General features: G+C 36.0%; 1 protein-coding gene across 1 annotated transcript in view; it reads right to left on the reverse strand.

Moving 5' to 3' along the window:
• LOC132547194 (carbonic anhydrase 4-like) overlaps positions 1-15,728 on the reverse strand; it is a 30,633-nt gene extending 14,905 nt beyond the window's left edge. Inside the window, exons 1-5 of the mRNA XM_060210993.1 lie at positions 15,646-15,728; positions 3,115-3,249; positions 2,384-2,524; positions 1,443-1,537; positions 1,002-1,065 (exon numbers count right to left, since the gene is read on the reverse strand). Of these exons, the coding sequence (XP_060066976.1) occupies positions 1,002-1,065; positions 1,443-1,537; positions 2,384-2,524; positions 3,115-3,249; positions 15,646-15,715 (505 nt within the window). The 5' untranslated portion in view covers positions 15,716-15,728. The remainder of the gene's footprint in view (positions 1-1,001; positions 1,066-1,442; positions 1,538-2,383; positions 2,525-3,114; positions 3,250-15,645) is intronic.
• Positions 15,729-26,978: the final 11,250 nt, after the last annotated feature.

Consider the following 26,978-nt stretch of genomic DNA (forward strand, 5'->3'; position numbering starts at 1 on the left):
TTGATTGACGATCATACCATCAAAACTTCAACAATGTTGATGTTCAGTCTTTGTTTACCTGACGTGGACTTCATGCTGAATTTTGCCTGACAACGTACGTCAAAATAATTGTTCCGCGCGGAAATATAGTTCCAAACTTCAAACAATAAGGCAGCTATTTTAATAATTGTGATTTTTGTAAATGAATTTGTTCATTACAACATATGAAATAGCTATTTCAACAATTTTTTTATATTGTCAAACATTATTTAAGTAAAGTCAGAAAGTAATTCTGTTGTACTAACGCACGTGCTAAAATGCAGCTGTTACCATCACTACGAATATAGCGACAATGGCAGTACCAGTTGCAGGATAAGTAGAGAATATTGCCAAAGGTTTGGAACTTTTGTATTTCTTCATCCTCACCAAAATACGGCATATATTTGAAGACACTGACCATGCATTCTATTTATCCTGCAACATTGACTGCAAATCAGATCATTAAAACTTCAACAGTTTCTTGTTCAATCTTTGTTTACACGACACTGATGTTACGCTGAATTTTGCCTGATAACGTTCGCCAAATTAATTGTTCCGTGCAGAAATATAGTTCCCAACTTCAACGGATATGACAGCGATTTTATGAATTTTCGTAAATTAACTTGTTCATTACAACAAATAAAATAATTTATTTTCAATAGTTATTTATCTTGTTCAAAAAATTTTTAAGTAAATTCATAAATTGATTCCGCAAATTCACGCACGTGCTAAAAATACAGCTGTTTTCCATCACTCCCGAACACAGCAAAAATATACGTGGCAGACGTATTCTGACAATGGCGGTGCCAGTTGTAGGGTAAATAAATACATGTAGTTTTCTTTTACAAAAATAGGATCCAGAATATACATTTATTAACTATATTGATTTCATGAAATGTATAAACACGATGTTTTACAGGGAGACATTATTACATCTAAACTTATCGTTAAGTGTAATTATTAATTAATTCGATAGTATTTACCTGTCCTTTCACCTGCCTTGAAGAGTTCTTCGAACGTTGGAACCAGCTCAGAATTTTGACTCGTCTAAAAGATATAATGTAACGAGATGTGTTAAAATTCTGATATAAACACATACAGTTCAAATACCTCTGTTATTCAGTCTATAAAACTACAATTTAAAACAATTTTTCACAAATCTTCTGTAAAAGTTGTTAAGTATTGTTAATAACTAGTATGAATACCTCGGTAATTACAGACACGGTACAACAGGGTAAACAAACAACGTTGTAACTTAAAGATCAGAACGTGATATTTCGCGCTATAATTTTAAAAGCAACAAAATCATAGCGTGATGAAATCATGAATAACTGGACAGATACATGTCAGGAATCAGAACAAATAGAATTATTAAAGAAAAGGACGAATGATAAGATAAAGACAGATTATCTATTATACCTTACCATAGTGTCCTGGACCCAGAATGACAAGGCAGACAGTCCGTCTTTCTGACCTGTAGCCTCCGTTCGGTTTGCATACTTTGTATTGTAGCTTAGGAAATATATATATAACAATGATAAATATATATATAACAATGTATATATACTATGATAAATATATACATATGATAAATATATATATAACAATGATAAATATATATATAAATATATATATAACAATGATAAATATATATAATATATATATAACAATGATAATATATATACAATGATAAATATATAACAATGATAAATATATATATAAATATATATACATAACAATGATATATATATATATATAACAATGATAAATATATATATACAATGATAAATATATATATAACAATGATAAATATATACATAACAATGATAAATATATATATAACAATGATAAATATATGATAAATATATATATAACAATGATAAATATATACATAACAATGATAAATATATACATAACAATGATAAATATATATATACATAACAATGATAAATATATATATAACAATGATAAATATATATACATAACAATGATAAATATATATATATTACATATATAATTGATAACTATGTCCTGATGTTATTGAAGGGGGAGGGGTGTTAGCGATTTCATAAAAAGTAAATGATTTTAAGCATACTAATTTTCTAATTCAATAGCAAGAACAAATATACATGGATTTTAATGTAATCGCACTAAAGAATATACGATCGTTGTAAAAGTGCATTAATATTGAGATAATGGGACAGAGCACAGATATTAAATCTTAACGATAGTTTTTGGAATGTATAACCAATTATATGAAGCTCAAGTTTCGTAAGATATGATATATATATATCTTCGTTTAAAAAATTGGAAGTACAAATTCTACTTTGTCAGAAATCGTGTTTCCTCTTAATATTTCCTCCAAGATATACCTGCATAACGAACTGTCTCTTATTGTACAGATGGATGGTCGAGTTGTCCATTAGCATAGTGATTTGGACAGCTTTGTATCTATTAGTAAGGCCACCTCCAGTCACGTACAGCTCGCCCTCCAGATCCATGGCGTCTAGAGCAGATTATCATCAATACAATAACTATCATGGTATCTATCGGGATAAATTAATGGACGAATAAATATGTTGTATATTGAAACTGTTATGATGTGATTAAAGTAAACATCGATCTTATCACTTGTATAATAGGATAACACGACCAATTGATGTGATGTTTTACCAGGAAACGAATTCAACAGAAATTGTTTTAAATTTACGATAACATTATCACAACGTCGTCTGGAAACATAAATTAAATGTGTAGTTATAGGCGTTAAACAATTAGAAACACGAAAAGACTCACATGACAACACGATAAGTCTTTAATCAAACAGGTGATGTATTGTTAACAAGCTAAATTCTTTCTCATATTAAGGTTGACACACCGCAGAGAGGCGAGACCTAATATGATTTATAACAATGATATCTGGAGGATACAGCGTGCACCCCTGACACCGAAATTAACAACGTTTATTCCGTAATTGTCTCAACTTACAACTTGTTTAGGAAACTTTATCTACGTACTGTTTAAATTATCCTTGTTATATAAGAAAAGTCATCAAAATGTAGATATCGTCCAAAAATACGATATTCTAGATCTTACATCCTTCTGATGTTTTTCGTAGAACAACGGTGGCATCGTCGAATCCTTCCAGTTTGAAGGACGTTGCTGCCTTATACTTTAGTGACGACCCTTCCGGTATGTTGACAGGGTAGTCCGTACTGCACGTGCCCTCAACTGTACAATGAACAAACACAAGTTGAAAATTGAAGAGATAAAATTTGAATTAAAAATATTCTAGCAATAGGATTGGGCACAAGTTTTACAACTTATATAAATCCCTTTTCAAACATGTTATTACACACACATTATATTTACAAGGTGGCAGTAGTATATGATAACAAGGAGAGATTATTCTTTAAAAGGCAAATATTACAGTAAAAATCTAATATATGTTCCTTGCGAGATGATTGATTTGATTCCATTTTGACAAACACTAGAACTGGTGTAACATGTACTACATACAGTAAAAGGGGAATAACATCGAAGAGACAATGAGACAGATAACAAAATAATAAGGGGGGTGGGGGTGGGGGGGGGGGGGGGGGTGGGGAGAGGGGAGGGGGCATTGGCAAATAGTTTAATGGCTTTCAGAATTCTTCTTGTAAGATGATGATCTTGCCCTTTTTTTAATAATGTTAACCAAGGTTAGTTCATTTTCAAAAAGTTTAAACTGATTTTGTTTGGTTGTAGCCGCCTGTATATTTTGTCTATATATCTCCTCCTCTATAACCCAGTCGTTACGTGTGATACATCCTTGTTACCAGTTGTCTCCCCCTACTATCCTCTATATTGATATCTATATATCTACTCCTCTATAACCCAGTCGTTACGTGTGATACATCCTTGTTACCAGTTGTCTCCCCCTGTATATTTTGTCCGTCTACTATCGTCTATATTGATATCTATACATATCCTCTATAACCCAGTCGTTACGTGTGATACATCCTTGTTACCAGTTGTCTCCCCCTGTATATTTTGTCCGTCTACTATCGTCTATATTGATATCTATACATATCCTCTATAACCCAGTCGTTACGTGTGATACATCCTTGTTACCAGTTGTCTCCCCCTGTATATTTTGTCCGTCTACTATCCTCTATATTGATATCTATATATATATAACCCAGTCGTTACGTGTGATACATCCTTGTTACCAGTTGTCTCCCCCTGTATATTTTGTCCGTCTACTATCGTCTATATTGATATCTATACATATCCTCTATAACCCAGTCGTTACGTGTGATACATCCTTGTTACCAGTTGTCTCCCCCTGTATATTTTGTCCGTCTACTATCCTCTATATTGATATCTATATATCTACTCCTCTATAACCCAGTCGTTACGTGTGATACATCCTTGTTACCAGTTGTCTCCCCCTGTATATTTTGTCCGTCTACTATCCTCTATATTGATATCTATACATATCCTCTATAACCCAGTCGTTACGTGTGATACATCCTTGTTACCAGTTGTCTCCCCCTGTATATTTTGTCCGTCTACTATCCTCTATATTGATATCTATATATATCCTCTATAACCCAGTCGTTACGTGTGATACATTCTTGTCATCAGTTGTCTCCCCCTGTATATTTTGTCCGTCTACTATCCTCTATATTGATATCTATATATATCCTCTATAACCCTGTCGTTACGTGTGATACATCCTTGTTACCAGTTGACTTCCCCTGTGTATTCTGAACTGTGCTGCTCTCTTTCCGTATATTGATCTTTTGTAGTTGCTGTCTGGTTTCAGTGGTGATGGAGCACACATCTTTCGGTATATTGTAAGCTGTTGTGTACAGTTTTGCCAATAGTTGCCAGACATATCTGTAATATTCCGGTATTGTTCGGAACATTTCGGCACACAGTGTATTTTAATATCTAAACATTCTGTTTGCTGAAATATATTAGCATGTTTTACTGAAAGTCTAGGCGAGATAAGAAAAAAAAACATCGTTCCTATCTTAATTTTCATAGAACTTAACATCTTAGAACATCATATTGATTGTTTCATTCATTTAGCTATGGACGATACAGATAAGTTCTCCTGACAGCGGAAAACGAAAGTAGAATTGATATGTACAAGTCGTTTAAAAATTGTATTATCATTTTTCAAATGTTTCATATAGACAGACTATTTATATAATAAACAGTTGATTTATTTCAAAATTCTCAAATAATGCAGAAAGTTATTTACAATAGCCTTCTCAGTGTTGTTGGAATGACTGACACAATTGTATAATGGGTATACAATGTAACAGAGTGAGGTGTCATTATACTTGTCCGGGTTATGACATTATAGTCCGTAGTCAGTATAATGTAACAGAGTGAGGTGTCATTATACTTGTCCGGGTTATGGCATTTTAGTCCGTAGTCAGTATAACGTAACAGGGTGAGGTATAATGGTAAGTGTCTGGTTTTGACATTTTAGTCCGTAGTCGGTATGATGTTACAGGGTGAGGTGTCATGCTACGTGTCTGAGATGACATTATAGTCCGTAGTCAGTATAATGTAATAGGGTGAGGTGTCATGCTACGTGTCTGGTTATGACATTTTAGTCGGTAGTCAGTATAATGTTACAGGGTGAGGTGTCATGCTACGTGTCTGGGATGACATTATAGTCCGTAGTCAGTATAATGTAACAGGGTGAGGTGTCATGCTACGTGTCCGGGTTATGACATTTTAGTCCGTAGTCAGTATAATGTAACAGGGTGAGGTGTCATGCTATGTGTCTGGTTATGACATTTTAGTCCGTAGTCAGTATAATGTTACAGGGTGAGGTGTCATGCTACGTGTCTGGGATGACATTATAGTCCGTAGTCAGTATAATGTTACAGGGTGAGGTGTCTATGATGACATTATAGTCCGTAGTCAGTATGTTACAGGGTGAGGTGATGCTACATTATAGTCCGTAGTCAGTATAATGTTACAGGGTGAGGTGTCATGCTACGTGTCTGGTTATGACATTTTAGTCCGTAGTCAGTATAATGTTACAGGGTGAGGTGTCATGCTACGTGTCTGGGATGACATTATAGTCCGTAGTCAGTATAATGTAACAGGGTGAGGTGTCATGCTACGTGTCTGGTTATGACATTTTAGTCCATAGTCAGTATAATGTAACATGGTGAGGTGTCATGGTACTTGTCCGGGTTATGACAATTCAGTATGATGACGCTATAAAAGGGCTAATCAGTGACTTGGCTCGACATTGTACCGACTCTGTATGACTAAAGCTGTTTCAAGTGTATAAACACATAACAACATTTTGTACACAGCTGTACCAGGAATAATTACATGTAAAGTTTGATTACTCCACTAATATCTGTAATGATATGCTATAGAGAAAGATATTCTGGATATAGAGCAAGGTGTTTGTGTATTTATATACAAACCAATAGTTCTGCTGCATTAATTGATTTTCTCAATTATCCCAAATACATGTCCACCTAAACTTGATAAACGTGCTCATGTGTTGATTTATCAATAGATACTCAAACGTGACATGTTAATCATGGGATTTTTTTAAGTAATCATACATTTCGTAAGTATCTGTTATATTAGCAGAAAAATTTCTTCAAACAGAATCAAAGATATCAATGTAAGGAACATATCAGATGATTAAAATATTACAACAGATTTTAAATAAATTTCAAAATTTGATATTTCGTTCCTGATATATTATAAATTAATTCCCTAAAATCCTGGACTGGGTTATGGGACCATGGCCGAGATCGGGTACGGCGTACAGCATATTCTACGAAGTACGAGGCACCATCCTATCGTAGATCATTCTGTGTGGACACGGTCATTGGTGCCGTATACCACCCACAAGCGGTTTCGGCATATCTATTGAGGTATCCATTAGAGGCGGGGGTGGAGGGTGGGGGATGGGGGACGTTTGATTAAAGCTGTTACAAGTGTACAGGACAGAGAAATCTCTACCTAGCCAATTCCGAATTTGTCGGACCAAAGCTTGGGCAATATCCGGCCAATCTCCTTCATCGAACATTCATTAAAAAGATAATTAAATAGGTAACAATATATGTGTTACTAACATCTAGCTCCTTAGAATATAGAAAAACAAAATAAGGTAAAAAAAAAATGGGAATGCGTGCCAAGTCCCTGTACTCATAACGAAATAAGTACGTAACGTTTGCCACTACAAGGCAACTTTCCGACATTGGTATTTAAGCATTAATGATTGATTAAATTTTGTCGGCTATGAAAGGTTACACAATTCAAATATCGCGAGTGTAGTGTGCTACGACCAAACCTTCAGGAAAACTAATTTGAGTACAGGATAGTAACACATAACGCCGAGCCCAAGTAGTGTTTCAGTTCCATCGATCGGAAGTCGAGACAGAGCGAAATGATTTACAGGGACAACGCTTCTTCTGAAGCACGGCTTATTTGGTCTCACTATGAAAAGCAACTTTTTGTGAAGAGTGACGCGCTGTACATTAACCTTTATTGAACAAGTTCCATCTGTATATGACTCCCATGGTTACAGCGATACCGGAGATTGTTACCATGGCATCGGGTGTAAAACACAGTCAATATGCAATGTTTTAGACCTCCCCTCATGTATATTTGATATTTTATTAACTATTACACAATTATTAACATCCACAGAGGTCGATATAGTGGCCATATTATCACGGAGAAGATTATTATCCACGAGACAGAAGCAGTGGGAAATATTACTTTAATGCCTGACAAAAGACTCAAGATACCTAACAGTAATAATTTATGCGTCAACTGAAGATGATGGGCTTGTTAATTGTTATCCAAAAATATTTCATTGGGAAGTGAATCTCGTTTTTAACGGAAAATAAAAAACTAAAATTTCAATGGAAAATGAAAATTTCAAATTTTCAAAAACATATTTAGAAAATGAATCCTTTCAAAAGAAAAAAGAAAAAAAAATAACAAATATGTCAACAAAATTATAATCCAAACTCAATTTCAATAAAAATAGGGCAAAATAGGAGCAAAAGAAAGATTCACATGGATAAAATAAGACCAGGTGTTCCGGAAGAGTAAGCGTCTTCTACTTCATCGAGGAAACTCACCATGTAAAAGTTGGTCAAGTAAGTATTGTCACATTCTTAAATGAGAACAAGGTATTCATCAACGGAACCACAAACAAACTAATGAGTATAAGTTTCATATCAAACAAAGAAATAGAATATTTCTCAATTATATCACTATGACGACTGTAAAACCTCCCTATAATTCTCATCAACCTGCATCTTTTATCTTTTGAAATCCTGTGTTACGAGCTTGTCGGTCAAATGACGACTTCTTGATCGGAAAATTGTGATAAATGGAACAGAACTTGAATATCGAAATAAGTGCGACATGTAAACACCATAGGTTTGGGACGCAGGAATGTTGCTAACCAGAAATGGAATAGAAATTTTGCGATAGTGGAATTGAAATTATCACGCTTATCATACAGCTTGGTGGAAAGCTGTCCATGTTAGTTTCGTCGGTGGTAGGAAAAGAATTCGAGATGAGCGACTGACGTATAAGAGTTTATCGTGTTTTGATTTCCAATTCCAGTGAGTGGGTATATATGATAGGCGTGGTCAATAAATTTCTTGTTATCGACAAGACATTATCGATATATCTGCAAGTGAATTTAATGAAACGTAACTTACACGGACCCTTATATTTCACAGATGAAAAATTTACTTCGATATACATTTTCACAGAGGCGGAGGTTCCCATTACGTAACTACATTTAATATTGACCTAGCGGATTGGAGTTTTTCTATCGCTGCAATCAACTTTGAAGGAGGTGCCTCAATGGCAGAAAAAGGTATTTGTTTGTTACGACTTTGCTTCACATACTAAAGTAATTTCAAATTTGCTGAATTCCAAAATTGTATTTTTGTATGTTCCATATAATGTAAGGAAAAAATAAATAACAAGTAAAAATATATCAATAAACCCTTTGCGTCTTATGCCCTGTACTCGCCCCTAAAATCAAGGTCACTTCCTATCCCTATATTCACCCCTAATATTAAGGTCACTTCCTATCCCTGTATTCTCCCCTAAAATTAAGGTCACTTCCTATCCCTGTATTCACCCCTAAAATCAAGGTCACTTCCTATCCCTGTTTTCTCCCCTAAAATTAAGGTCACTTCCTATCCCTGTATTATCCCCTAAAATCAAGGTCACTTCCTATCCCTATATTCACCCCTAATATTAAGGTCACTTCCTATCCCTATATTCACCCCTAATATTAAGGTCACTTCCTATCCCTGTTTTCTCCCCTAAAATAAAGGTCACTTCCTATCCCTGTTTTCTCCCCTAAAATCAAGGTCACTTCCTATCCCTGTATTCTCCCCTAGAATTAAGGTCACTTCCTATCCCTGTTTTCTCCCCTAAAATTAAGGTCACTACCTATCCCTGTTTTCTCCCCTGAAATAAAGGTCACTTCCTATCCCTGTATTCTCCCCTAAAATTAAGGTCACTTCCTATCCCTGTATTTTCCCCTAAAATCAAGGTCACTTCCTATCCCTATATTCTCCCCTAAAATTAAGGTCACTTCCTATCCCTGTTTTCTCCCCTAAAATTAAGGTCACTTCCTATCCCTATATTCTTCCCTAAAATCAAGGTCACTTCCTATCCCTGTATTTTCCCCTAAAATCAAGGTCACTTCCTATCCCTATATTCTCCCCTAAAATTAAGGTCACTTCCTATCCCTGTTTTCTCCCCTAAAATTAAGGTCACTTCCTATCCCTGCTTTCTCCCTTAAAATTAAGGTCACTTCCTATCCCTATATTCTTCCCTAAAATTAAGGTCACTTCCTATCCCTGCCTTCTCCCTTAAAATTAAGGTCACTTCCTATCCCTGCTTTCTCCCTTAAAATTAAGGTCACTTCCTATCCCTGCTTTCTCCCTTAAAATTAAGGTCACTTCCTATCCCTATATTCTTTTCTAAAATTAAGGTCACTTCCTATCCCTGTCTTATCCCCTAAAATTAAGGTCACTTCCTATCCCTATATTCTTCCCTAAAATCAAGGTCACTTCCTATCCCTATATTCTCCCCAAAAAATAAGGTCACTTCCTATTCCTGTATTATCCCCTAAAATCAATGCTACTTCCTATCCCTATATTCTCCCCTAAAATTAAGGTCACTTCCTATCCCTGTATTCTCCCCTAAAATTAAGGTCACTTCCTAAAATAAAGGTCACTTCCTATCCCTGTCGTATCCCCTAAAATCAAGGTCACTTCCTATCCCTGTATTCTCCCCTAAAATCAAGGTCACTTCCTATCCCTGTATTCTCCCCTAAAATTAAGGTCACTTCCTATCCCTGTTTTCTCCCCTAAAATTAAGGTCACTTCCTATCCCTGTTTTCTCCCCTAAAATAAAGGTCACTTCCTATCCCTGTATTCTCCCCTAAAATCAAGGTCACTTCCTATCCCTGTTTTCTCCCCTAAAATTAAGGTCACTTCCTATCCCTGTTTTCTCCCCTAAAATTAAGGTCACTTCCTATCCCTATATTCTTCCCTAAAATTAAGCTCACTTCCTAACCCTATATTCTTCCCTAAAATCAAGGTCACTTCCTATCCCTGTTTTCTCCCCTAAAATCAAGGTCACTTCCTAACCCTATATTCTTCCCTAAAATCAAGGTCACTTCCTATCCCTGTTTTCTCCCCTAAAATTAAGGTCACTTCCTATCCCTATATTCTCCCCTAAAATTAAGGTCACTTCCTATCCCTGTATTCTCCCCTAAAATTAAGGTCACTTCCTATCCCTGTTTTCTCCCCTAAAATAAAGGTCACTTCCTATCCCTGTATTATCCCCTAAAATCAATGCTACTTCCTATCCCTGTATTCTCCCCTAAAATTAAGGTCACTTCCTATCCCTGTTATCTCCCCTAAAATTAAGGTCACTTCCTATCCCTGCTTTCTCCCCTAAAATTAAGGTCACTTCCTATCCCTATATTCTCCCCTAAAATTAAGGTCACTTCCTATCCCTGTTTTCTCCCCTAAAATTAAGGTCACTTCCTATCCCTGCTTTCTCCCTTAAAATTAAGGTCACTTCCTATCCCTATATTCTTCCCTAAAATTAAGGTCACTTCCTATCCCTGCTTTCTCCCTTAAAATTAAGGTCACTTCCTATCCCTGTTTTCTCCCCTAAAATTAAGGTCACTTCCTATCCCTGTTTTCTACCCTAAAATCAAGGTCACTTCCTAACCCTATATTCTTCCCTAAAATCAAGGTCACTTCCTATCCCTGTTTTCTCCCCTAAAATCAAGGTCACTTCCTAACCCTATATTCTTCCCTAAAATCAAGGTCACTTCCTATCCCTGTTTTCTCCCCTAAAATTAAGGTCACTTCCTATCCCTATATTCTCCCCTAAAATTAAGGTCACTTCCTATCCCTGTATTCTCCCCTAAAATAAAGGTCACTTCCTATCCCTGTATTATCCCCTAAAATCAATGCTACTTCCTATCCCTGTATTCTCCCCTAAAATTAAGGTCACTTCCTATCCCTGTTATCTCCCCTAAAATAAAGGTCACTTCCTATCCCTGTATTATCCCCTAAAATTAAGGTCACTTCCTATCCCTGTATTATCCCCTAAAATCAAGGTCACTTCCTATCCCTGTATTCTCCCCTAAAATCAAGGTCACTTCCTATCCCTGTTTTCTCCCCTAAAATTGAGGTCACTTCCTATCGCTGTTTTCTCCCCTAAAATTAATGCTACTTCCTATCCCTATATTCTCCCCTAAAATTAAGGTCACTCTCTTTGCCGTGTATTCTCCCGTTAAATACAATTCCCGTGTTCTGCTTTTCAATCATATAATATTATAGGATATATAAAAACTTTCTATACAATTGACATTTTGTTTATGTTTTCTTCTCCCTATCATTCATCTGACAGGTTCCAGTAAGTATTCTTTGCTCACACTTGACCTATAACCTATAACAGAACGTGTTTGGTTTTGCAACACACCAAACATCCCAACTTGCTACGTCACAGTACCGGAAGCTGGTGGTGTATACATACCGGAACATAGACATATGTAATATACTGAGCTCAGGAAATGATCTGACGTTTAAGGGAGAGAGAGCAATGACCTTCTTATTTAAAATCATTTGTCAGAGTGGAAGGTAACGTAAAGATAACACGAGGCAATAGCATCATTTGTAGAAGAGATTTTAGTATTAGATACACGAGACAGGCAGTGATTAAGAAAGTATTAGAGACACGTGACAGACAGTGATCAATTTAGTAGAAGAGACACGAGACAGACAGTGATCAATTTAGTAGGAGAGACACGAGACAGACAGTGATCAATTTAGTAGGAGAGACACGAGACAGACAATGATCAATTAAGTAGGAGAGACACGAGACAGACAGTGATCAATTTAGTAGGAGAGACACGAGACAGGACAGACAGTGATCAATTTAGTAGGAGAGACACGAGACAGACAATGATCAATTAAGTAGGAGAGACACGAGACAGGACAGTGATCAATTTAGTAGGAGAGACACGAGACAGGACAGTGATCAATTTAGTAGGAGAGACACGAGACAGACATTAATCAATTTAGTAGGAGAGACACGAGACAGACAGTGATCAATTTAGTAGGAGAGACACGAGACAGACAATGATCAATTAAGTAGGAGAGACACGAGACAGACAGTGATCAATTTAGTAGGAGAGACACGAGACAGGACAGACAGTGATCAATTTAGTAGGAGAGACACGAGACAGACAATGTTATCTATTTATTAGGTGTGACACGAGACAGGACAGTGATCATTTTAGTAGGAGAGACACGAGACAGGACAGTGATCAATTTAGTAGGAGAGACACGAGACAGACATTAATCAATTTAGTAGGAGAGACACGAGACAGACAGTGATCAATTTAGTAGGAGAGACACGAGACAGACAATGATCAATTAAGTAGGAGAGACACGAGAAAGACAGTGATCAATTTAGTAGGAGAGACACGAGACAGGACAGACAGTGATCAATTTAGTAGGAGAGACGAGACTGACAGTGATCAATTTAGTAAGAGAGACACGAGACAGACATTGATCAATTTAGTAGGAGAGACAAGAGACAGACAGTGATCAATTTAGTAGGAGAGACACAGACAGTGATCAATTTAGTAGGAGAGACACGAGACAGACATTGATCAATTTAGTAGGAGAGACACGAGACAGACAGTGATCAATTTAGTGGAGAGACGCGAGACAGACAAAGATCAATTATGTGAAGAGACGCGAGACAGGAAGTGATCAATTTAGTAGAAGAGACACAAAACAATGATCAATTTAGTGGGGAGACACGAGACAGGCAGCGATCAATTTAGTAGAAAAGACACGAGACAGACAATGATCAATTTAGTAGAAGAGACACGAGAAAGACAGTGATCAATTTAGTGGAGAGACATGAGACAAACAATGATCAATTTAGTGGGGAGACATGAGACAGGTAGCGATCAATTTAGTGGAGAGACACGAGACGGGCGATGACTCTATTTGTAAGAGAGACATGAGACAGGCGATGACTATATTTGTAAGAGAGACATGAGACAGGCGATGACTCTATTTGTAAGAGAGACATGAGACAGGCGATGACTATATTTGTAAGAGAGACATGAGACAGGCGATGACTCTATTTGTAAGAGAGACATGAGACAGGCGATGACTCTATTTGTAAGAGAGACACGAGGCAGGCGATGGCTCTATTTGTAAGAGAGACATGAGACAGGCGATGACTCTATTTGTAAGAGAGACATGAGACAGGCGATGGCTCTATTTGTAAGAGAGACATGAGACAGGCGATGACTCTATTTGTAAGAGAGACATGAGACAGGCGATGACTCTATTTGTAAGAGAGACATGAGACAGGCGATGACTCTATTTGTAAGAGAGACATGAGACAGGCGATGACTCTATTTGTAAGAGAGACATGAGACAGGCGATGGCTCTATTTGTAAGAGAGACATGAGACAGGCGATGACTCTATTTGTAAGAGAGACATGAGACAGGCGATGACTATATTTGTAAGAGAGACATGAGACAGGCGATGACTCTATTTGTAAGAGAGACATGAGACAGGCGATGGCTCTATTTGTAAGAGAGACATGAGACAGGCGATGACTCTATTTGTAAGAGAGACATGAGACAGGCGATGGCTCTATTTGTAAGAGAGACATGAGACAGGCGGTGGCTCTATTTGTAAGAGAGACATGAGACAGGCGATGACTATATTTGTAAGAGAGACATGAGACAGGCGATGGCTCTATTTGTAAGAGAGACATGAGACAGGCGATAACTCTATTTGTAAGAGAGACATGAGACAGGCGATAACTCTATTTGTAAGAGAGACATGAGACAGGCGATGACTACATTTGTAAGAGAGACATGAGACAGGCGATGGCTCTATTTGTAAGAGAGACATGAGACAGGCGATGACTCTATTTGTAAGAGAGACATGAGACAGGCGATGACTATATTTGTAAGAGAGACATGAGACAGGCGATGACTATATTTGTAAGAGAGACATGAGACAGGCGATGACTATATTTGTAAAAGAGACATGAGACAGGCGATGGCTCTATTTGTAAGAGAGACATGCGACAGGCGATGACTTTATTTGTAAGAGAGACATGAGACAGGCGATGACTCTATTTGTAAGAGAGACGTGAGACAGGCGATGACTATATTTGTAAGAGAGACATGAGACAGGCGATGGCTCTATTTGTAAGAGAGACATGAGACAGGCGATGACTATATTTGTAAGAGAGACATGAGACAGGCGATGACCTTATTTGTAAGAGAGACATGAGACAGGTGATGACTATATTTGTAAGAGAGACATGAGACAGGCGATGACTATATTTGTAAGAGAGACATGAGACAGGCGATGGCTCTATTTGTAAGAGAGACATGAGACAGGCGATGACTATATTTGTAAGAGAGACATGAGACAGGCGATGACCTTATTTGTAAAAGAGACATGAGACAGGAGGTGGCCTCATTCATTGAGAATATATGATACTGGCAATTGTTTTGCGTAAAATTGATGGCAGGGACCATCAGAAAATAGACTAAATTAATTTAGTAGTTAGTGTGATTGTCTGCTAAGCGAGACAGACAAATTGCAAATTGAACAAGAGATCAGCTCGGGTTATAGTGACGCCTCGCGGGCGTGTATTGTATCACACAGATTTATAATCGATAAATTCACGTTTAAAAACATGGAAGGTGGTTGAAGTGAATGAAAATGGAAACCAACACATGTTACTTTTGAGAATAAGACTGCAAACCGTACCATTATCAAATATATCCATACTAACATTTAGCATTAATCTGATGAACACAAATGAAACTGGATTTTTTCCAGTTAGGGTATTGTAATTATTTTGAAAGCTAATCTTGCCTAATTTCGGATTGGCATGGTAAGAAGTTCCCCATACGTTCTGTAAATTACGTTACACATGGTATTCCATCAACGGTCCCGGCATACATTATCTACTATACTACAAACACTGCAGTGAAACTACATTGTAAAATAAAAATAAAATATGCTTACCATCCGATGTTTCTGAATCTATAACACAGAACTGAAACACAAGAAGGAGTAAAGAAAATAAGTTAGACATGTTCCAGTGCACGTGAGGCGTTGCAGTCCCTGTGTATACAGTAACTTCAGTGATGGTGTGGTGCGCTACAGATCAGTGATGTCACGTTCTAGTCGGGAGTTCCGCGATCTACACAGCAAACAAAATGCTGTAGATTTCAGTCATTTTTCTAGGATAATAGTTTACAAGAAGGAACGGACCACTTCTGACAGAGACTGAAAGACGGATCAATTGACACAACGATTAAACCATGGAAATGGTAAATTGCTGCAGGTCTCTACTCGGATATAGTAACAGATAGGTCTCTACTTAGATATAGTAACAGACAGGTCTCTACTTAGATATAGTAACAGGCAGGTCTCTACTTAGATATAGTAACAGACAGGTCCCTACTCAGATATAGTAACAGATAGGTCTCTACTTAGATATAGTATCAGACAGGTCTCTACTTAGATATAGTATCAGACAGGTCTCTACTTAGATATAGTAACAGATAGGTCTCTACTTAGATATAGTAACAGATAGGTCTCTACTTAGACATAGTTACAGACAGGTCTCTACTTAGATATAGTAACAGATAGGTCTCTACTTAGATATAGTATCAGACAGGTCTCTACTTACATATAGTATCAGACAGGTCTTTACTTAGATATAGTAACAGATAGGTCTCTACTTAGATATAGTAACAGACAGGTCTCTACTTAGATATAGTAACAGATAGGTCTCTACTTAGATATAGTAACAGATAGGTCTCTACTTAGATATAGTAACAGATAGGTCTCTACTTAGATATAGTATCAGACAGGTCTCTACTTAGATATAGTAACAGATAGGTCTCTACTTAGATATAGTAACAGACAGGTCTCTACTTAGATATAGTATCAGACAGGTCTCTACTTAAAGTATCAGACAGGTCTCTACATAGACATAGTACAGATAGGTCTCTACTTAGATATAGTAACAGACAGGTCTCTACTTAGATATAGTATCAGACAGGTCTCTACATAGACATAGTACAGATAGGTCTCTACTTAGATATAGTAACAGACAGGTCTCTACTTAGAGATAGTATCGTACAAGTCTATTATATAACATCAGATATGTTTCTACTACTTTAAATACTGGATTCGCGATATATACATACATACATACATACATACATAGATACATACATACATACATACATACATACATACATACATACATACATACATACATATACTGTACAACTATGACAAAACAAGGCTCGGTAATGACACCAACTTTTGTCAATTGTTAACACTATAGCACTCGAAATTGATAAAAATATTAGAAGAACCTGTTTTGATGTAAAGGGCACGATCGACACTTTAGATATAATCAAAATGTGGCCATGTAAACCGACCGTCGCCCTTCAAAATTGTTCACCTTTCATTTCACTTTGGATAAAACCAAAACAGGTGAGCGATGCAGGCCCTTTTGGCTTCTTATTATACATACTTCATTGTGGCAAAGCGAAAACGTTTTGACTTCGGGAATTCTCTAGTTTTATTATTCATTATTTCCTGTGACAAAGCGAAAACGTTGAGGCTTCGGTATTCTCTAGTTTTATTATTCATTATTTCCTGTGACAAAGCGAAAACGCTGGGACTTCGGTATTCTCTAGTTTTATTATTCATTATTTCCTGTGACAAAGCCAAAACGTTGGGGCTTCGGTATTCTCTAGTTTTATTGTTCATTATTTCCTGTGACAAAGCGAAAACGTTGGGACTTCGGTATTCTCTAGTTTTATTGTTCATTATTTCCTGTGACAAAGCGGTTACGTTCAGACTGCAGTATTCTCCGGTTTTATTCTGATTTTTTTTCATATGACATGTGAGGTACGTTAACACTTCGATCTTCTCCAGTGTAATCATACAGTTTATACCTCTCTGGACATGAAGTACTTTAATACTGGTGTTCTCTGGTTTTATCATACAATTCATACTTCCCTGTGACTGAAATAAAGTTAACACTTCGGTGTTCCATAGTGTTATTATGCTCCCCGATGGGAGAGCACGTAGACGCCGCTTAGTCCGTCATAATTTTGTCCGGAGTATAATACAAAAATATATATATATATGTGGTATCAATATAAAACTTCATAGGTAGATAGATCTCAGCAAGGAGGAGTGCAGTGCACCATAACCATTACTTTCTTTTGTATAATTGAGGAGTTATTGCCCTTTCTAAATTTGCATACTTCAATTTTGTTTATAACCCATCTCTGACGGCCCTTGTCATATCAAATGTAATTCATGCTTCCCTGTGACATGTTGATAACTTTAACCTTCAGTGTTCTCTAGTTTTACCACACAATTTATACTTCCCTGTGATATGGTTATTATAATACTTCGGTATTCTCTATTTTTAACATATAACTAATTCTTCCCTGTGACGTGGTTTTACGTTAACACTTCGATTTTCACTATATGTGTTAACATATAATTCATATTTCCCTACGACATGGGGGAAACATTGAACGGTAACACTTCGGTATTCTCTAGTGTAAACATATAACTAATACATTCTTACGACATGGCGGATATATTGTACGGTAACATTTCGGTATTCTCTAGTGTTAACATATAACTCATACTTTCTTACGACATGGCGGATACATTGTACGGTAACATTTCGGTATTCTCTAGTGTTAACATATAACTAATACTTTCTTACGACATGGTGGATATATTGAACGGTAACACTTCGGTATTCTCTAATGTTAACATATAACTCATACTTTCTTACGACATGGCGGATACATTGTACGGTAACATTTCGGTATTCTCTAGTGTTAACATATAACTACTACTTTTTTACGACATGGCGGATATATTGAACGGTAACACTTCGGTATTCTCTAGTGTTAACGTATAACTTATTGTACGGTAACACTTCGATATTCTCTAGTTTCATCATGTGTTTTTATACTTGTCAATGTTCCGTTTAAACTTTGTTTAAGTTATAGGATTAATTCATCTTCATATTTAAAATGTAGATTTGCATTCTTTTTTTTTAATCATTTTGGGTTTTCTCGGGTTGCCTGCTGGGCTTCAAAGTTTAGGATCTTAGCATCACTGACGAGACCTAGAAACAGCTGTGTTAATTCATTGTTTAGCTCTGCTGATCTACCTTTAAATCTGTATTAAAAATGCTATTCACTTGCCAGCCTTTTGTAAAATCTTGGATATTCTCCTGTCTTATTATGTGTTTGGTACTTTGGTATTCTCTAGTTTTATCAAACAATTTAAACTTCCCTGTTGCTATGGCAGTTGTATATACAAGTGTATTAACCCTTCGGTATTTTGTAGATTTATCATATCATACATCTCTCTCCAGGATGATGGAAGTTACATCAGAAGTATTTTTATAGAGATTATGGGGATAAAAAACAACATTAACACAGGGAACATAACACATGGAGCTAATTGTGCAATTTGAACAAAAGGGATACATGAAAAAAAAGTATCTCAACCTCCCATATGTAGTCACAACCACCGCGAAATAATTTGAATCACATAGAAAGGAATTTATTGACGGTGTTGCTCCTTTCGTTTAGTTATTGATTCAGTGTATTGGAAGTACTGTGGTGGTATAAATCTCCTGTCTAACGGGCTAGAATGCACTGTGCTGTTACTCCGCATTGTGAATCAATGAACGCATTCTTCAATTCCTCCAAAAATAGCCGTAACAATTATCTATCGGCTTCAATGCAGCATACTAAATATAATGCCAAACAACAAATCCTGATACCATATAGTATGGCTATATCTGAGACTGTTTACAGGAGAAGGGCACTTCTAAGCTTCGGTTTTGTGTGATTCGCTATCTTTGACTACATTAAGGGTGAAAACGTTTATAATGGTTTACAATGCTGTAGTAATGCTATAGAAAACCTCCATTAGAAGGAGGTCTGTGTATCACAGGGCTACCAGCCTTTCCTCCTCTGGTAGTGTGGACTTATCATATGAATCAATGATAATGTTGGTCTGTAACGGACTTCTGTAGATATATACGTATACTGTAACACACCTATGCCATTGTAGTATGATAGCGGAAAATCTAAGTGAAGGCTATCCGCGGTCCATTTTGTCATTTTTCATCAACAATGTCTGCTGTAAATTAAAGACTACTTTTGAGCGCAACATTTTTTTTAATTGTTTGCACCAAAATACCTTCATCAGTAGGCAAATTTTCAACCAGTTGTCATTTCAACAATATCTCTGGAGAAGGCAAATTGGGACGGAGTTAATATTCACTGTGAAATGAAAGAAGATTTAAACCATGGGTATCAGTAGAACAATGTCTTTTGGTAAAATAAACGCCTTTCGCTCCTCTTGCTTAATTCAAGTTGTGTCGCAGTTAATAGTAAAATTACCCAATGGGATCATGGTGGCTGCCACCTAACAACCCCAAAGTTAACATGTATCCCTCGAGTTGTACGTTATTCTGACAGCTGTCGACATTTTTCATGGAAATGATGATATTGGGACCAAGCCCTAGAATGACCAATCTAACGCAACATGTAAAGGCTGTGAGTTAAACCAGCTTGTTACTGTTTAGGAATAACAGATTATCGTAAGGTTTATCAAAATTATACCATATATTAAACATTCGGTGGAAAACTGTTGGTGGCGTAGAATTATTCTGATGAACTAATATATAGAATTTCATTTAATATAACAATATATATTTCAAATTAAATTCTAATTGATTTTTTCGCTTAGTTCGTGGATCACTGTAAATTTCCAGTATTCCAGTATTTTATTGATATAAACAATCATTAGGATTAGACTGCAGGCTAGAGCCTATATCAGTCTTCTCCCAAAGACAACTTTTCCAATATCTATATAGATTCATGATTTATTTGTTTGCAAAATGTTGTGATTGTAGTTTGTTTTGGGAGAAAGCGTAAATAATGTTGTAATTACTGGCGCCCAATCCTGTTGATGATAAATATGGCAATAAAATATATTTGAACACAGAGAATAGTGGCGTTGGCGGTAAAGATCGAGGTAAGCAGCTATGAGGGATATGTCTTGTCTTTGATTCTGGTAGGTTTACATTAATATGTCTGAAAACGAAACTAAAAGACTGTGTAAGGACTTTTTCATCATGTAAACGCAATATATGCAAGAAGGTTACTATGCATAAATGGAAAATTCACAATAAGGAAACTGGAACCATCACGTTTATCAAATATATAGCATAATGGAAACCTGTTCAGATTAGTTACATTGTAGTTAAAGTCGAGGTAAGCGGATGGTGTAGAAGAGTTTGTCGTATCCTAAATTTCCAATTCTTGTGGTATATACGATGGACCAGGATAATAAATTTCTTGTTATTTAAAGACAAGATGTCATCAATATATCTGAGGGTGAAACTAAACGGGTTTGTAAGGTTTTTTTCCCTTGTTATATTAATTCTTCGATAAATTCAGCCTGGTATGTAAACAAAAACAAGTCAGCTAACAGAGGGGCGTAGTTAGTTCCCATATGTATGCCAATAATATGTTGTATGATCTTACCATCAAACTTGATGAAGATAATGTCAACTAGAAAATCTATCATTTTATGCTTTCGTCCTCCGTATGTTGGTTCTTTGATTTTGACGTACTGTTCCACGAAATAACCTCAGAATTGTTCTTAATCATATATTTGTACGGCTGTTTACCTTTCTTGGAAAAGAAAGCTCCCGTAAAAAGTGCAAAAGATACAAGTGAATAGCGCCTTTTAATACAAATCTAGATAAGATACAGTAGAGCCAAAGAAAGAATTTAACTACATCATACAGCTGTTTAGTCCCTCTGGGACTCGTCATTGAGGAGGAAGGCATTCTTTCTGATCAGAATGGGATTTGTTGGCGCACTGAATGGAAAACTCAAATGCTCTTACAGAATTTGTCTTAGAATAGGGCGTTTAAGACTGGTCAAAAATTCCTTAAGAGTTCTTTAAAATCCACCTAGTATTAATTCCACTTGAGTTAACAGTGTCACAACAAGACTGTGACCCAGACTTAATAGTACTTAGAATAGTAGTAAGTAGTTTTGACAAAGGTTGGGTTGAACAGATTGACGAAACAGCAATAAAACGTTGTTTACATGGATTTTTGTGGAGTTTAGAAGTGTCCGTATCCTTATCATTCATAGGCAAAAAGGCATTCTAAATAATTGTGATACTGAAACATAATTAGCCAGTTTTTCTTCTTTGGAGACATTGCGTAATGTATAGGTAGGGTTTCCATTGTTATCAAGCAAGCTCAGTTCTGTTTGTTTACAGGTAATGTAATAATGTCTCCAGACAAGGATCAAGTTATTGGACGCCTTATCTGCAGGCAAAATGACAACCTGTTATGTAAATTTGAAAGTGTGTGTTAAACATCAGGATCGAGGAACGCTAGCTTGTGTTTTGTTTTAGATTTTAAGCTGCTAAATCTTGTTAAGAATAATGAAATGAATGGATATAACCCACTCTGAAAGAGACTCAAAGGTAAGATGTTCTCGTTTCACTCTCTTGCATAGTTTTCAACGGAAATCATACATATTTTGAGACTTATATTCCAATCAACGAATGGGGTTTCACGATATGTAAGCTCTCGAATCTTAACATTTCGGATAATGCTTAAATCACCAGTTACTGTTTACCATTTAACCATCTGACAAGCTGACGGAAGATTAGTTCTAAGGTCATCTACATACTATTGATGTAGTATTTGAAAGTATGATTGAATATTAACTTGAAGATACTTCTGCCGTTCAATATTGCTGATATTAATAAGCATCCACTCCCTTATTTGCAAACTTAATTTTCATCAATTATCGAGTTGTTCGAGGACCGCGGCCATCAAAATGTCAATAGAGGAAGAACTCTTGTTTCTTCAATTCATCTGCACACGAAAAATGAATCAGCCGCTTATGTGGACGATTGTACATAAGAAATCAAAGTGAATTACACCATTTAATACAAGTTCATAGTTAGATACAGTAGAACAAATCGATAAAATTAAGCGTATATTTATGATTTGAAGCGGTTATTTTTTAAGAGGCTTGCAATATAAGCGTTAGTTTAAACAATATTTTATTTAATAATCAGCAATTTGACAGGTACAGATAATTTTAAGGGACGGGAAAACAAGCTTAGAGCTTATATTAATTTCTTTACCAAAAGTTTGAACGTTTTCTTTGCTATATATAGTTGACAAGTGTAAGGTGTAGATATAACAAGGTCATTCATGACCAGGATGCGTCGGACATTTCATATAATCAGGTGAAACAGAACGTCGACGTTTGCTCACACATATTGAGGTTGATATACTTGTTTTCGTTAACTTTGTCACTAATAGATACAATACATACACCTGAGGATCAGGAATATGGCAGATGGCATTCTGATACCAAAGATCAAGCATTTGTAAAGTATTAATCGTGTATAAAGGTGAAGAGATGTGAGTGACGTTGTAAAGGAATGGGTGAAGTCAACTCCAGAAAAAAATGCAGAAAAAAATGTATTTCATCAAGTGTACTATAAAAACTTTATACCAAGTACAAGGAGGTACTTTTCTTGTCGTATTTCACTCGCGCCTTTATTTTGGGGAGCAAATAACATTTGCTGGTCTTAAGACTGTTTGATATAATGTAGAAAGTGAACTACTTGACCCATAAGTAAACAGAAACATGGTTGTTGAAATTTAGGAGTTTGTTGGCTTTCATGTTTACCTGGTTTTACTTTGTCTAGAATGGAGTGTGAGTAACAGAATAACAGCACGTGACAACGAGTGATTGCCATTGGCTTTATAAGAGCTGTTACTGGAGATATAGTAAATGCCTGCTTCCTCTTTTGTGTAATGTGTTATCTAATCTGTACTACGCCATCGATTTTAAATCACAGAGTTACGTCATCTGTCAGCAAACAGGTAAAACCTCTATCAACCCTAAAATATATCGTTTTTTTAACTTTAAGGTTTTGTCCATTGAAGTTGCAAACCCGAGACACAATGGCGCATGTTGCGAGTATGAGTATCATTGTTACGTATACAGTCGTTAACTTCTGGCTATGGAGTTATGGATATTGTTCGGTTCCACTTGATGATTTTTATGATGCCGGAAACTTAAATTGTCTCAAAGATGATGGTTACTATTATTCAGAACTTGTAAACCTGGCTAGTGACTTTGACTTTTTTGGAGACAAATATAGAAGTATATGGGTAAGTTTACTATGAGAAATAATTAAATATATTCAACACTTCATGCATACATTCTGATGTATTAAAGATTAATTCAGGACTTGGACTAGTATGTGAATATCTAAAATGTTGATTTAATTCAAGGCAAGGACTAGTTCGTGAATCTTCAAAATATAAGTCAACTCAGGCGTAGGACTAGTTCGTGAATCTTCAAAATATAAGAGCTAGGTAGTGTTAGTGAGTCTGTAAAATGATATTTTAATTCAGGACTAGGACGAGCTCGTAAATCTGTGAAACGTACGTCAACTCAGGACTAGGATGAATTCGTGAACCTTCTAGTTTGAGAATCAGTAAAATGTTAAGTTAATTAGAGCTAGGACGAGTTTATGAATCTTTAAAATGATAAATTAATTTAGGGCGTGTTTGTGAATCTGTAAAATGATAAGTGATGATGGTGGCGCTGTATGATATTTGCTACCAGTTACGTATATAGGCAATGAACATCAATTAAGCTTATTCTGTAGATATTGTTATTACTTATTTATACAAATTATAATATTTTGTTATCTTTATTATAGATAACTGCTAATGGTGCCATGTTTTTTGTCGACAATGTTACCTTCCCAGTTGCACTCTTGACTCCATTTTACGTTCTTAATTATTGGAAAAGTACAAAAAGAGTTTGTTGGAAGGAAACTACCTCAGAAAAAGAACTCGAGCGGGCTGGAGAGGAGATAAGATCTTACTTCCCAGAACTTGTGAACTTCAATGTGTCCTGGGTACTCATAGTGTCGTGGATTGATGTAACCCCATGGTCTTGTGACTTCAGTGGCAAAAAATGTGTAGGTTACATTGTCTGTTGGGATATCAGTATTAAGTATTGAGCTTTCTCTATTGCAGGTACAGCTTCCCACTGCTACGTGTTAGGCCTCCCGCTCTAATCATGTCAGTAGATTTTATAAAATCCAAATTTTAAAAAAGAAACGTATCGAATTATTTGATTTAATGAGAACTTTATATTTAGATTGATAAATAGGCAGCAAAATATGACCTGCTTTTCACATATTAATGTTAATTGGAATGCAAAGGAATATTTTGTGTCTATGTCAAGACTTTGAGATTTGATTCTTGAAATAGTTTGATTTTAAAAAGTATTTTATCTTTTTCATGCCTTGTTGTTATTCTTACACAGATGTATTAACTGAAATATTCATTGAACATATGTTAGAAAGATAAAACTGCATATTTGGAAGCATTTCTTTTTCGGCTTATCTTGAACTTACATATTAACTTGTATTACTTACTTACCACAAATGTAGGTAAGTGGTAGGACAATCAACCCTAGCGGCAGAGGACGCTTTCTCTTCCGGAACACCCGGTCTTTTTGCTTCTTGTATTTTTTTTTTATATTTTGCTGTAGGTTTATTGAATTTGTGTTCAGATTGTGGTTATGCGCACATGTTGGTCAACATATTTTCTTGATTTTAATTTTTTCTTTTTAAGAGTTACAGATTAGTAGATACATATAGTATATTATCTTATATCTTAGTGTCAGAAGTAATTAACTGTTTATGCTCTCTTAATGCAGTTATTTACATAGCAACCTATATTCACTTGTTTGACTTCAGAAGTTCACTATTGTTCAATTTTATCACTTAAAAACGGGAAAACCTGTTTTTTTTGTTTTTGTTTTTGTTTTTGTTTTTTTTTTTTTTTTTGTTGTTGTTTTCCTGTTATGCATGCCTCCTGCAATAATGAAGAAAATACCCATATATTCAACTTTCCCTTAAAAATTGAAGAGAAAAATTAATCTACATATACAGATATAAAATTAATTGATGCGGAAAATACTGAAGATGATTTGATTTATTGGTTTCCATGCTTCCATTTGGTTAACACACATGTATGTAGTTATGTTGGCTCAAATCACGGCTAGCCATTGTGGGTTCCATTTTGATGTATGAAGTAGTTCAAGGCATGTCTGCTCACGGTACAGTTTTAGAAAAAGCTATCTCTGCTCCTTTCGTTGTAGGGAAAAGTCGAAGTAATCAGGTAATTTCAATGTCACTTCAAATTATTTTATTTCATTTCTAGGCTATCGGTATTCCGAGCAATACCTTTCAGGCAGTGCTGATGACTGACGACATTCTGTCTTTCGTCGTTTACAACTACAACAAGATAGGATACAGCAGGCATTGCTGTGGAATCTACCCATTCTACGCACAGGTAAATTATCTTTGATATGTTTATATATGTACATTGCGCGCGTTTCATTGTATCGCTTTGCATACTGAATAACTAGTTCTATACCGAGAAGACGACATTTAAACAGCTCAACAAGTATTTATATCAATCATCTTAGTTATTGTGAGGAAGCTACATCAATAAATAAAAAGTATATAATTCGACAGGTTGGTTTCAATAAGGGGGATGGTACCCACTACCACTTTTTGGAGGGATCAGGCACAGCCTACATTAATACGGTGGTATCACGTAGCAACGTGAACCGGTCAGGCACGTTCGTCTTCAGACTAAACGGGTACATGGCACGCCCCGTAAAGGTCGCCGACATAGTGTTTCTGATAGATTCTTCCTACAGCGAGAAGGATCATTTTGACAGTGTCCTTCAGTACATAGTCAACGTTACGGACAATCTCAACATAGCTGCTAATGAGACACAGGTAGCTGTTGTAAGTTTCTCCGCGACAGCCCAGGAGGAGCTCGATTTCCTATCCTGCACGAACAAGGACTGTGTTCACGACCGTGTTTTGAACATATCCCATCTCAATAGCACCTCACACATGGAAACCGGGCTAGATATGGCAAGGTTTGATCCTCTATCCATCTACGTATGATTCCTACTTCGTGGAAATAGTATTTGTATTCATGTGTTATTTTTGAAGTGCAAGCAGATATTTTTATACTGTTAACGATAAAATGTTTGAGGATTTTAGTTTCAAGCTATTATCGAAGATGAACCAAAATCACTAAATGAATCTGACAAAATATAATTTAGGAAGAAAACCATAGTCTTTACAATATTATCTGCTTAAATATGGTGTCCTACTATTCTTCCAGCGAC

The sequence above is a fragment of the Ylistrum balloti genome, unplaced genomic scaffold (assembly GCF_031769215.1).
Source record: "Ylistrum balloti isolate Yb309-2 unplaced genomic scaffold, AGI_CSIRO_Ybal_v1 Utg369562, whole genome shotgun sequence".
In the NCBI taxonomy this organism is placed as follows: Eukaryota; Metazoa; Mollusca; class Bivalvia; order Pectinida; family Pectinidae; genus Ylistrum; species Ylistrum balloti.